We start from the raw sequence: 12,855 nt of genomic DNA, 5'->3' as shown, positions 1-12,855 counted from the left end.
CCTTTCCACTCTTTGAAAATCAATGGAAAAAATATCCTTGAGTGAGGATTAACAAAAAAATAAGACCACTTGGCATTTACAATGAACTATGAAGCTAATGCTGAGAAGCACAAACCAGCTAGGTGTGCAGGATCTTACTGCCTTTGTGTGTCCACTTCACTGCTTTGCTTCCTTTCCTTGTCACAGGGATACTGTGAGAAATGAAACTACTGTTTTAAAGTATGACAAAGGGGTTTAATTTTGGAATTGTTGTAATATTTTCCTTATTTTCTATTTATTTTTGTATTTATTTTTTAAAATATATCTTTATTGATTTCAGAGAGAGGAAAGGAGAGGGAGAGAGAGAAACATCAATGATGAGGGAGTCATTGATCAGCTGCACGCCCCAGACTGGGGATCGAGCCCGCAACCCGGGCATGTATCCTGACTGGGAATTGAACCTTGGTCTCCTAGATCATAGGTCTACGCTCAACCACTGCGACATGCCGGCCAGGGCCAAAAAAATTTTATGCTTCAAAGAAACATTTCTTTTATGTTTTCCTTCCCTAGGTGTCTGTACAGTGGAGGTGAAGGAGGCTATAAGGGGGTAAACGGTGAAGGGGGGAAAAAAATGAAATAACCATTAACACACACAAAAGCTATTCTCTTTTGACATTTAACCTGAGTTTAAACAATACCTCTTCTGTGGGACTTTGCTTAACCAGTCAATCTATAAAGAACCACATTGAAACTAACTATTGATCACACCATTTTGGATTATCTGCCTAGCATTTGTCATACTTGGTTAATTGTCTGTCATTGCTTTGTTCTTAGCATAACCGTCATCTAGAATGTAAGCTCCATGGACAACAGTAAATAAAAAAGAATCAACAAATGTTGAATGCATGAAAAAAAAAAGAGTTCATGTAGAAGGCTGTATTCCAAGCAAGAGTGACATATCAGGGAGGAGAGAAATGCAAAGACCTTTCACAAAGACCATTTAAGAATGATACCAACGTACTTAGTTTTATTATATATATATTTTGAAGTATGTGAAAACAATGTGTGTGTTGTGTTTGTGTTTTTACTTCAGATATTTTCTTAAATTTGTCCAATTTAGTCATCCACCTGACAAAGCAAAGCAACCCCACGCTTGATCCAGTGTTGAATGGGTTGGTCCGTTTTTAACAACATTGCAATGACAAAGTTAGTAGAATGTCCTGTCGTGGAAAGAGTTCCTTTACGTTCACTTGTCTTGTAGAGGGGACAAATATAGGCATTCGACTTCACAATCTGAGACTTTTCATCTTGAAAAAAACAAAAGAAACATATTCATTTGATAAAGAGAAAACAGCCAGTGGTACTAAAAGAACAACTATCTTGTAATAAAATGGCAAGTGCTAAATCTAAAATTATGATTATGATATCTGAACATTTGAAAGTTGGTGTCGCTTTTTAAGGTTTTAAAGTAATTGTAGTTGTAAAATAAGGAAGTGATTTCATATGATTCATGATTCTAGGTCTAGAGGATGGGAATTGATTTTTAAAGTCTCATCACTGAGCAGGTAAGAAGACACTCAAGAGGAACTGGGAGAGAAGTAAGAGAAAGAGAAGGTGGGGAGGAAGGAACAAAATACACCATAGGTAATGGGGGAGATACAAAAAGAGAAACAGCTGCTTAGAGCTCTAATACAAGAAACCCATAAATTAGAAGTTGAAGTTACTATTTGTTTTCAGCAGGTTATTACTAACACAAACACACCAATTCTTTCCTACTCATGAAAAGAAGGTCACATTTCTCATAGTTATAATTGAACTGCATTAATAATGAACATACTTAATGGATTGGCTAGTGCTTATGGGTGATTCATTAATGTTTTCATTTATAGTTCTTTGAGAATAAAAAATAAAGACAAAACAAAAGAATGAACCTTATTTGTTCAGACTTGTGGAAAAACGATGGTAGCAGAAGGAGGGAAGGAGCAAGTTGCTTTCCCAAGGGGGCCGAACTGGCCTGCACCCCATATGGCTGTCAGTGTTTAACCTTGGGGCACCTGACTGGCTCCTCGACTAGGAGTTTTCTATAGCCAGAAAACTCCAGTCGATAGCTGGAGACTGTGTCAAGCCTATTTGTGTCTCTGAGAGGTGTGCAAAGAAAGGCACTTGAGAATCAGAATACTGATGGGAAGCTCTAGACTCTGAAAAGTAGAAGTGTGGGGGAGGGACAAAGAAAATGTTACATCCCATGGGACAAGAGCAAAAAAGAGGCAGAATGATATTCCTAAAATAATATAAATGCAACACAAAAAAGGGGGAACAATATATTTCCAATGTAAACATTGTCACTATTCATTGTAATTGGACAAAAATCTAATAGGTTGGAGCAGAGGCTTAGGGGGAGCAGTTAAAATATCTATCATTATCCTCCTTAAAACTCTTAAGAAATTTTGTTAGAAGTATATTTACTTGGTTTTATCCATACGATGGGCATCAGGTCAAACAGAAGTTTGGGATATTGTTCGGCAAGTAACCCACTGTGAAGAGAAATTGAGAGATGTTTATTAGACATAAGATGAAACTTGCTACTTAGTGGCTTTTAATACGAGAGAACCAGAGACATACAGGAAAAGAATAATAATAATAAAACAACAACAAAAAACAAACTCAAGGAAGAGGCAATGAAGAATCAAGAGAAACAAAAGTATGGAAAGGCTACATATTCAAACAGTGGACAAAATCAATTCCTGCCATTTCTAAAGTACTGCCTGTGAAGCAGACACTAGATCATTGTGACCGTCACAATGATCTTGTCCCCAATCCTATTTCGCAGATAAAGAGTGGAGGCTGGGAGAGGGTGAGTACTTTTCTCATAGTAACATAGCTCTTAAATGCAGCGTAAGGATTCAAACGTAGATCTGCTGATCTAGAAAATGAGGCTTCTTTTCCCTATGCTACATTGTTTGTTTGTTTGTTTATTTGTTTGAAAGAAGGGGAGAAGAAAGGAAGAAAAAGATGAATACCTATATAAAGAAAAGTAAGTTAAGAGAAATTTCATCACCCAGTAGGGTGATGAAAAACAAGAGAAATAATCAAATGAACTATGTGCATCCAAGTCTTCTCATGGCCCTGCCTTAGAATTCCCTCTGCGGAACCACCCTCTTGCTCCTTAAGCGATTTTCTCTGCCTTGGCCTTATGCCCCTTGAGAACAAAGTCTAACCTGGACTCTGAAATAGAGGATATGTTTACCAATGGACTGGCGAAGAGCAGGGCTCCAGGGGAAATATTTTCTCCCTTCCTCTCTTACCCTCTATATTTCAAACAAGAATAGCATTGCTTAGTTTCCCAAGCTAGAAATTCAGTATTTATTTTAAATGTTTATTTATTATGTCATCAAAATACAAGAAAAAGTTTTCCATTCACCAGTAGAAATAGGAACTTGAACTGTAAATTGTTTAAAAGTGAGGGGTTCCTACACATTCAAAAACAGAAGGTAACTATTACAGAACAGCAGCAGCAGGAACATGATGTTCATTAACTTTTCTTCTAGTCAGACCACTGAAATATTAACTAAAAATTGTTCAAGACCTAAAAATACTCATCACTTGCCCCAGCCTGAGTAATGATTTATGGCAAGAATTCTGATATTATTAATTACTCGACATATTCCCTAGAAGAGGCCTTTTGGTTGGGCGCTGGGGGTGGGGGAAAGGCAGCAGCCAGCTTATCTGAGCTAAGATTCAGCTACAATTGAAGAGGTCTTTGCAGCTGAAACTACAGACCTTGTTCTGTCCCAGCGTGCTCCATCCAGATATAATCCGTGGATATAAACGCCATCTTCTGGTGCTGTCTCAGATGTATCATAAGGGATAACCTGAAGGTAGAGGCACATGCTGGTAATGATCTCCTCTCCAAACAATGTTAGTTTCATAAAGAAAACATTGGCTAAATCTTCAGAGCACATTCAGGGAAACTCCAATATATTATAGCTCCTTAAACTATACATTTTTCAGTAAAATGTAAATGTAAAAGTGTGCAATACAGTTATTTTTGAAGCATTTTATTGGGTTTTACCATACTTCATATTAGTTTTTGCTAAAATAGAAGAGCAGCATTGGGTTTTTTAAAGAGGGTTTTTATGGGTGTATTTGAGCCACAACTGACAAAGTACATGGAGGAGGGAGATCTCAAATGCTCCTGGGTTGTTTGAACTGAATATTGAGATAAATAAAAGTTCTGTCATAGAGGCAGCAAGACAAATATTATACACTTTCTCATGAAACTCAAAGAATGAAAAGAAGTGAAATTGTACATAATGGGCTATAAAAATATGAATTCTGCATATCCTCCTTGCTTAAATACATGACTTTGATGTAATGATTTACTGTGGAGTTTAAGGAGTCACTGTACCTCAAATTCATATCCTAGTAAGTCAATAGGGATGGTGTATTTTCTGGCATAGTTCTGCATAGCTCCAGTTAAAAAGGCTTGGGTGAAAAAGAAACCGGAGAGCCAAAATACGCAAGGTTTTCCTGAATTATACCAGTCCTATAAAGGAAAAACAAAATGCATTATGTTCATTTTTTCAGCTTACACAAGTGTCACCTGACATGTAATTCCTGGTCCTGGTTTTTGTGTGTGTTGCCCACAACTTTCCATCACAGGACTCTTCCTGGCACCAAACATACCGCCTGTCTTGGCCCTCCTGCCTCTTTCCCCCTTTAGTTACACTTCTTAGAAAATTCTAACTCATTTTAACATTAACCTGAATAAAACAAAGTTTGAAAGATTCAAATTTTCTTCAGAAAGTCAAATATAAGTTATTTAGGGGTTTATTATATTACTTAATCCCACTCAAAGGCAACCATCTTCAGAAACTATCTAACCAGAGCCCTCATGTGTTGACTCCAGTTCCTTAACCTTCTTAAACTCCCTGCCTCCATGCCCACTACCCCCACCCCTCAGATATTCATGGCCTTCTTTCTGTATCAACATGCACCTCTTCCTGCTGCTTCTCCCCCTGCTCAATACATCTAGAACAGTGCTGCCAGAGAATAACTCACCATGCATGGTTTGGATCAGGTTCAGTATCTTGTGTGATTCTTCAGTGATCTATGGCTACCCCACCAAAATAAAGTCTAAACACTTCTTAGTGTAAACACCTTAGTCTTCTGTTCAAGTTACTTCACAATCTGTCCTCAAGTTGTATTTCCAGCTCTATCCGTTTTAATTCCTCTTCAAGCATTTTACATTATAACCAGAATGCACAATTCGCAGGTCTCTTCTCTGCACTGGGTGGCCTTTTGTCGTTTTTTTCTGCTTTTCTTATAGTGAAACTACTCTTCTGTCCCTCTGGAAGATGAACCCTCCTACACTCTCAGTTGAAGCACTTTTGGTGGTGGTCTTACACCTCCTGGGGTGGGCATATGATTCATGCCTAGCCAATCACACCTCCAGTCACCATGATTGATTCAGGATGGACATGTGACCCAATCAAAGCCAGAGGTGCTAAGATTCTTGCTAGGACTTTTAGAGACAAGACTCACTCTCAATTCTTTTAAGTTGTGTGGATGTGAGGCTAGAGTTGCTGTTGCTATCTTGCTACCATCGGACGAGAACCTAACTGAGAACAGAGTTACCCCAAAGAGACTGGAGCCAATAGATGAAGCGCAAGAAGCCAAGACTAGGTAACCATGTTTGTGCCCCAGCTCAGATCCTGCCTGGAGCCACTTTACCACCTGGATTTTTCATTTACACAAAGGAACAAACTTTATTTTTGCTTATATCAAAACTTTTACAACAGAATCCATCTTTATTATATAGTGCCACAGTTATCAAAGTTCTCTTCCCTTTTTTGCACCATCCAAAACCATTCATCCTTTAGACCCAGTTCAAATGCTCTCTCATTCAATAAACAAGCTCTGCTTTCCTGAGCTAAAAGAAGTCTCTCCCTTCTTTGACTTCCCAGAGCATTTTACATATTGGTCTTTTATGACACATCCCTTACTGTACTGTATTTGTTTTTTCTTAGATACATAGGCCATACCCTATAGGCTATTGGCAACTTGGAGGCAACTTGGCAACTCTGTCCAACAACAAGGTGCTTTGGACAAAGTGGAGTCTCAATTCACATTTGTTGACCGAACAGATGAATCAATAAAATGAACTTTGTCTCTGAGTGAGCAGCACACCATGGGAAGAAGCCAGCTTTGCTTCCTGGGGGGAAAACAAACCGCTGCAAGGGACATTAGAACAGGACAAGCTATCAGATCAAGAAGGGGCAGAGAAAGAGATGGAGAGGGGACGATCTAGGCAGAACCAGCACCAGTCAGAAGAAAGGTACAAGAACCCGGAAGGCAAGTGTTTAGAAAAGTCCCTTGCTCACTCCAGGGCTTCAATTAGCCAAGAATGTCATGAATGTCTGAGTCAGCTACTTATATACAATTTCTGAATTAGCTACTGTAAACTGAGTGCTTAGTATACGCCAGGCACTGTGCTAAGAACTTTACATGTATCACCTCATTTAGTCCACAGACTAACTCAGCAAGTTTAGGTATTTTCCTCCCATTTTACAAACGAGGAAACTGGGTCTCGAAAGATGAGTATCTTGCTCAAATTCACACAGACGCTGTTAGATCCTGGATTTAATCTGAGATTATAGCCAGTGTGCAAAAAAGCTTTTAAAAAAAGGTACCGGCAGGAGAAGGGGACGATAAATAGGGTGAATGGTGGGAGAGAAATGGGAAAAGAATAGGAAACTTCAGGCACCTCATTTGCTTAATTCGTCAACTCTAAGAATGATTAGGCCGTGAAGTCAAGAGTCCAGGAAGAAGAAAGATGATGGGAAAATTGTGCAGCTTCTGTAAGGGTAATAGGACAATGGGGGAGTTCCACTCGGAAGATTTGTGGTAAAGGGTGATCAAGGTGCTCAATAATGAATGAGACTTTTCCTACTCATTCGAATGTGATGATTTCAAGGGGAAACCCAAATTTCAGAAAGTAGAGAGTTTGATCGGAACTTATATTAACAACAACAGATTGAATTTGTCCTAGAGACCATCCCAGCTGGCACCACGCTAGGACCCTTCTAGGGGACTAAGCTAAAGACTTGTCATGCCCTTCAGGAAAAAGCAGTATACAGAAATGCAAGCAGCCTGGCCGGGCATGGCTCAGCGGTTGAGCATCGACCTAGGATCCAGGAGATTGGGGTTCGATTCCTGGTCAGGGCACATGCCTGGATTGCAGGCTTGATCCCTAGTTGGGGGTGTGCAGATCAATGACTCTCTCATTATTGATGTTTCTATCTCACTCCCTCTCTCCCTTCCTCTCTCTGAAATCAATAAAAATATATTTTAAAAGAAGAGGAAGAAATACAAGCAGTTCCAATAAAAGTTCCAGAAAAGTCTGGGAAATGAACTAGAGTATGAAAAAAAAAAGTAAAATTGTGGCAAGGGGAAAATGGGATTAACTCTATGTCAGATGCCTTTGGTAAGGGACAGAAAGAGACTGGTACATACAGGAAGAAGTTGAAGACATGTAGACATGGCTAGGAATCGCTCACAGGTGCACACATTTATCTATCAAATTAGCAAAGATAAAAATGAACACTAATTACTGAGAAATAGGCATTCACTCACTATTGATGGGGATGCAATTGAATAAATTTTCCGCAGGATAAATAGGTAATGTGTATCAAAAGCCCTAAAAATATCCAAATGGAATCAATTAAAACATTAAAAGATTAAGGTATCACTGACCAAGAGGGATTTTTCTAGGAACACAAGGATGGTTTTACATTTGGAAATGTAGTGATATAATTCAATGCAGTAATGAGCTAAAGAAGATAAAAAATGACATTGCCAGCAATAAATGCTGAGAAGGCATTTGATAAAATTCAACAATTTCTGATTTTACAAAAGAGTAGTCCACATTTACTGAATACTTATCGCATACTATAGACTGTTACCCTATGAGATAAAAGTGCCCATTTTATGGATGAAGAAGCTGAAGCTAGGAAGTGGAACTCTTCTAGAGCTTAAACACTTAAAACCACTCTTCTGTACTGTTTTTTTTGTTTGTTAAATGCATAATCTACATAAAAAGCTCCTATAAGTTACAATTTTTAAAATAGGCCAAAAGAAAAACGGCCTAAGAGATGAACAGGCAATTCACAGAAGAAAATTCGGACGGCAAGCACACATACCAAAAGAAGCACAGGCTCACTAATAAATAATCAAAGACATTTAAATTTAAACAACAAGATTGACAAAAATTGAAAAGGGATGTATGAGAATGTCCGTCCCTCCACATCTTTACAAGCACTGGATATTTTATGATTAGCTTCTACAGTGAAACAAATAAAGCTTTTATATAATAAAAAGGCAACTGAACTCTGCTAGGTCATATACCTATGTGAATTTACAAAAAGTATTTTTGGGTATGTCCCCACCCCCTACCCCTACATAAATATCAACCGTAGGATGGACGTGAGCTGAGGGTTAGGGAGGAAAAATAGTGCCCTGTGCGATGCTTGCTTTCCTGCCCTGAACATCCTTTACGTGTGAATTTGGGGCAGGAGTTGGGGGGTGGAGAATGAAAGTTCAAAGCACTCATCTTTTCCCTGGTTTTATGAGATAAAAGCTAAGAGGCAACTGCTTTTAAGACAATGGCCAATTATTGATAAATCCAAGCCTCAGACTCTTTTTTGTGATTTACCACAAATGCAGAATCTTCAAAAATATAAATGTCATATATTACTTGGATTTGCGTAAAGCAACATGTTAATTCTCTACTCAATACTTTGAAATGTGTGTAATTTTCAATATTCTAAAATTTCGGTTAGATTACCATGAAACTACTAACCATATTCCATTCAACTCAGAGACTTCAAGTGACCATAACCAATTTCTAATGTCTCCCCATTATATATAATCTTTTACCTGTAAAAAGCTCAACCGGGCTAGAAAATCTGTGATGTAACTTCCTAGAGGCTTAAGACTTGGGTATGATCGTTGGGCCCATATTTCTGGAACTTTTCCAATAAGCAAACTGCCAGAGAGTGCTTCCAATGCAGAATCCATGACAACTACACCCTTAATAGCTTTCTCAAGGTCCTGTAGAGTGTTACGTATAGTTTTAATTAAACTGCAAGGAAAGAAAATAATGTTATCAACATATATATGAAGTAAATATCAACATGGAGTCTTTTCAGAAGAAATAGCAGGAGTCTCATTCACAGCTTTATGAGAGTGTTTCCCAAAGTATGGTCACCTCTACTTGGTAATGTAAGGTCATTTTAGGTTATACTTAAATGAACTTTTTTTTGTTTTAATAATAAATATTTTAAAATATAGTAAACAATACAACTAGCTTTCTGGGTATTATTGCATAGGACCAGGCTAATTTAAGCAGAGAATGATTTATTGAAAAATAATGTTACAGGTGACTTTTAAATGTGGAAAAAAGTTATAAAAGTGTTATTCAATGGCTGAAATTTGGGAAACTAACTCAAAGCATAAAGAGTATGTATATTAATGCACTTTCAAACACTCTGCTTCCCACTTAGGCCCAAACTGCTAAGAACACTATAAATATAACTGAAGCGAGAGTTTTAGGCTAGAAGCCTAAATATACCTGATGTGAGGGATAATATGTTATTACATATATGTTCTTATGAATACTTATTATATATATGCTCTTAAAAAAAAACTGAATTAATTAATATATCTTATTTTAAAACAAGTCTGGAAACCTAAATAAACTTGGAAACACTTTAGAAAACTCATGACCAAAACAGTCTCCATTCCTTAAGCCAGGACTGAATTGTAGAAAATTCAATTAAAAAATTCAAAGCATATAATTTGTTTGCTATCACGGGGTACCTAATCAACCTAGGCTGTACTCAGGAAGAAAAGCGAGGTGTATATATGCCAAGTGGAAGAAAACTGTCAAAAGATGTGACTACACACAGGCCTAACTAATGCTCATTTCATCTTTAGTTTCTGAAGAGAAATTCTGATTAATGAATATTTTAACCAGATCTCTTTTATCATCATTATTTTTACATTATAAAAGATATCCTCACTCCTGGGGCAAAAAGCTTATGCAATTAAATTATAAATTAAAAAGGGGGGAAATTCTAAAGAAATGGCAGGTTTTGCTACTTTTTTCTTAAAGTTTTAAATCAATACCAATGTGTCTTTTTCTCAACTTTGGTTGGTCACCTTATGAATCACTGGAGATATAGATCCTTACTTGTTAAATCTTTCCATTTCTTGTACTAACACAGTATTCATGCTCTCTTCATATCTCACAGGATACTTCAATAGGGCTGCTTCAATGTCAAAATCACTTGGTAGCTAAGACAACAGATGTTGAAGATCACATATTACTCTCAGAACAGATAATTAGTTTCATTCAGTGATAATATCTCTAATAGCTAACACTGAGCAGTTACTATATACAAGGCATTGTGCTGCTTTCCATACATCATCTCACTTAATCCTTACCATTTCCTCTTAGGTGGCCATTATTATCGCCATTTACAGATGAGACATTTAAGTAGAGAGAGGATAAGTAACCGCCCAAGGACACACAGCCAAAAGGTGATCTGTTTAAATCCACAGGTCTCTAACTCCAAGGCCCTTGCTGCAGAATATAGCACTTTGCAGAAGATATACATTTCTGAAAAGTTGTATAATTTCCTTTAGTAAATTGAATCTTATTTTGTATTCATAAAACTGATATAACATTTCATAACTGTTTAATATTGATTTCTAATCATCAACTGGCTTAAAATAGCTTAGTTTATGCCACTATCAAATAAATAATGTGTGAATGTGGCAGGGTTCCAGGGCATAGGGAGAGAGAAGGCCATCACGTGTCTGATTTCTGTGAGGCACCTCAGGGATGCTTGAGAAGTGATGAAGGGGACGTTGAGACTAATGATCAAGCCACAGGACACTGGAATTCACACTCCTTAAAGGACAAAGAAGTTTCCCAATCAGGGAAGTCCCAAAATAAAAAAGTTGAGCTGCCCAGAGTGTCGCCAGGTGATGGTCTCTGGGTGGTGTAAAAGGATTCTAAGTCACACTAGGTGGTATCACTCAAGGACCCTTTGGCTTAATACAATCCCTCTACCCCAAATAAGTCCCAGGTTCCACTGCCAGATAACTTCCTGTTGGGGATCTTGTGCCACCATTCTGCAAGAGTGACAACCTTTCCCCACAGAGATAAATAATCAAAGAAATTTGATTATTTCAGGGGTCAGAAGTAAGAAGAGGCAAACAACAGAAGCAGCATTCCAGGAGTAGGAGTGGGAGGAGGCTAGTTTGCTCTCACTCAGGGCTCACAGGCATCGCTGCTCCCCTCTCTTCTCCAGTGGCCACAGCCAGGTGTATGGTGAGTAGGCTCTTAAGGAGTGGTGTCGGGTAAGGCTGCCAACTGTGAGAGCTGAAGAGTGGTGCTGCCCATGGGCTTTCAAGGCAGATGGACTATGGGTCATGTTTCTGCTATGTCAGAGTGCCTGACTTTGAACTATGGGGATAATTATAGTATTTGCCTTGGAGGGGAATTGTGAAGATCTGTGCTTGGGACCATACATTTTTTTAAAGTTACATTAGTACTTCTTCATTGAAGTTAAGATAGAAAAAAAGGTGAGAATAGAAAGTATCATTCCTCTTTACCTAGTAGGGCTAGCTAAGTACATCGGTCTGTATTATGGGGGGGGGGGGGGGGGGAAGAGCTCTAGCAGCTAATTTAGTGCTGATTTTATTTCCCTGTGCCTCTCACTTCCTAAAGTAGCTTAAAAACTATTCATTCCTTGATCCAGTGAGTTCAGACCATTTCCTCCATTCTTAAAAAAGTAGGTCCATTATCGCCCTGCCTGGTGTGGCTCAGTTGGCTAAGTGTTGTCCCATCCACCAGGAGGTCACCCAGCTAGATTCCTGGTCAGGGTACATGCCTGGTAGCAGGCTCCATTCCCAGTAGGGGGCGTGCAGGAGGCAGCCTATCGGTGTTTCTCATCAGTGTTTCTCTCTTTCACTCCCTCTCCCTTTCTCTCTCTGAAATCAATCAAAACATATTTTGAAAAAGGCAGGCCCATTATCTTTGCTTAGAAATGATAATAAACCCTATGTGTTCATTAGTTCATCCACAGCCATAGTTACTAGGAACTTACCATGTGCTAGGCATTATGCAAAGTACTTTATTTTAATTTGTTTTTATTTATTTAAACAACAGATAGTCAATTTATTAAAAAGGTTGATTTAAGTATCTGCAATGGTGACTCAAACCTTGACTCCTGGCTCAGTACTGATGGAAGAAATCAGTTTAACAATCTCACAAGGACTGTGCAAGTCGATGAGTCGCTTGTGGATTCTCAGCTGCACCCTGCCCCCAGGGAGTTTTCCTTGTAGTGATTCTGAGCCACAGCAGGCATCCGAACTGGTCCTTTCACTTTGACATTCTTTTCCTGTGCGCCTCTGATCAAGTCAGCACACATCTTCTCCAGACTTTAGGTTGTGTCTGGTTGGAGGAATTCTAATTGGGTGAATGGCCACCTCTGGTTGTGTCTTTCCCGCATCTTTAAAGGTGTGGCTGTGGAGCAGCTTCCTGACCGACTCGTTCCTCTGGTGAGTGAACAGCGGTGAGTCAGCAGCAGGAGCAGAAGCAGGAGCAGGAGCAGGAGCAGGCGGCTGACTTCCTCCAAGAGCTGTGCAAAGTGCTTTACGTTCCTGATCTCGAGTGTTCACAGGAACCTTATCACCACTTTCAGATTTGAAAACTAATGTCCAGAAAGGTAAAATATCTCACTCAAGGTCATAATGCTCCTAAATAGAGTTTCTGACTGCCATTACAGTACCATTTTGATTTATATT

The 12,855-nt window shown here is 38.7% G+C and overlaps 1 protein-coding gene and 1 pseudogene across 2 annotated transcripts in view; both read right to left on the bottom strand.

Annotated features, from left to right (window-relative positions):
* Positions 1–295: 295 nt before the first annotated feature.
* The window catches only part of DNAH12 (dynein axonemal heavy chain 12), a 160,522-nt gene continuing 147,962 nt past the window's right edge, over positions 296–12,855 (bottom strand). The window contains exons 71-76 of the mRNA XM_081160004.1: positions 10,232–10,335; positions 8,917–9,121; positions 4,388–4,525; positions 3,760–3,851; positions 2,446–2,513; positions 296–1,286 (exon numbers count right to left, since the gene is read on the bottom strand). Of these exons, the coding sequence (XP_081016130.1) occupies positions 1,096–1,286; positions 2,446–2,513; positions 3,760–3,851; positions 4,388–4,525; positions 8,917–9,121; positions 10,232–10,335 (798 nt within the window). The 3' untranslated portion in view covers positions 296–1,095. The remainder of the gene's footprint in view (positions 1,287–2,445; positions 2,514–3,759; positions 3,852–4,387; positions 4,526–8,916; positions 9,122–10,231; positions 10,336–12,855) is intronic.
* On the bottom strand, positions 12,230–12,842 carry LOC308568078 (small ribosomal subunit protein uS10 pseudogene; annotated as a pseudogene). Its single transcript has 2 exons — positions 12,835–12,842; positions 12,230–12,745 (listed from the first exon to the last, which is right to left on the bottom strand). The product of its transcript is annotated as a small ribosomal subunit protein uS10 pseudogene (transcript).

The sequence above is a fragment of the Miniopterus schreibersii genome, assembly GCF_964146895.1.
Source record: "Miniopterus schreibersii genome assembly, chromosome: 15".
Taxonomy (NCBI): Eukaryota; Metazoa; Chordata; class Mammalia; order Chiroptera; family Miniopteridae; genus Miniopterus; species Miniopterus schreibersii.
Note: the sequence above shows the minus strand (reverse complement) of the source record. Positions and strands in the feature narration are given on the sequence as shown.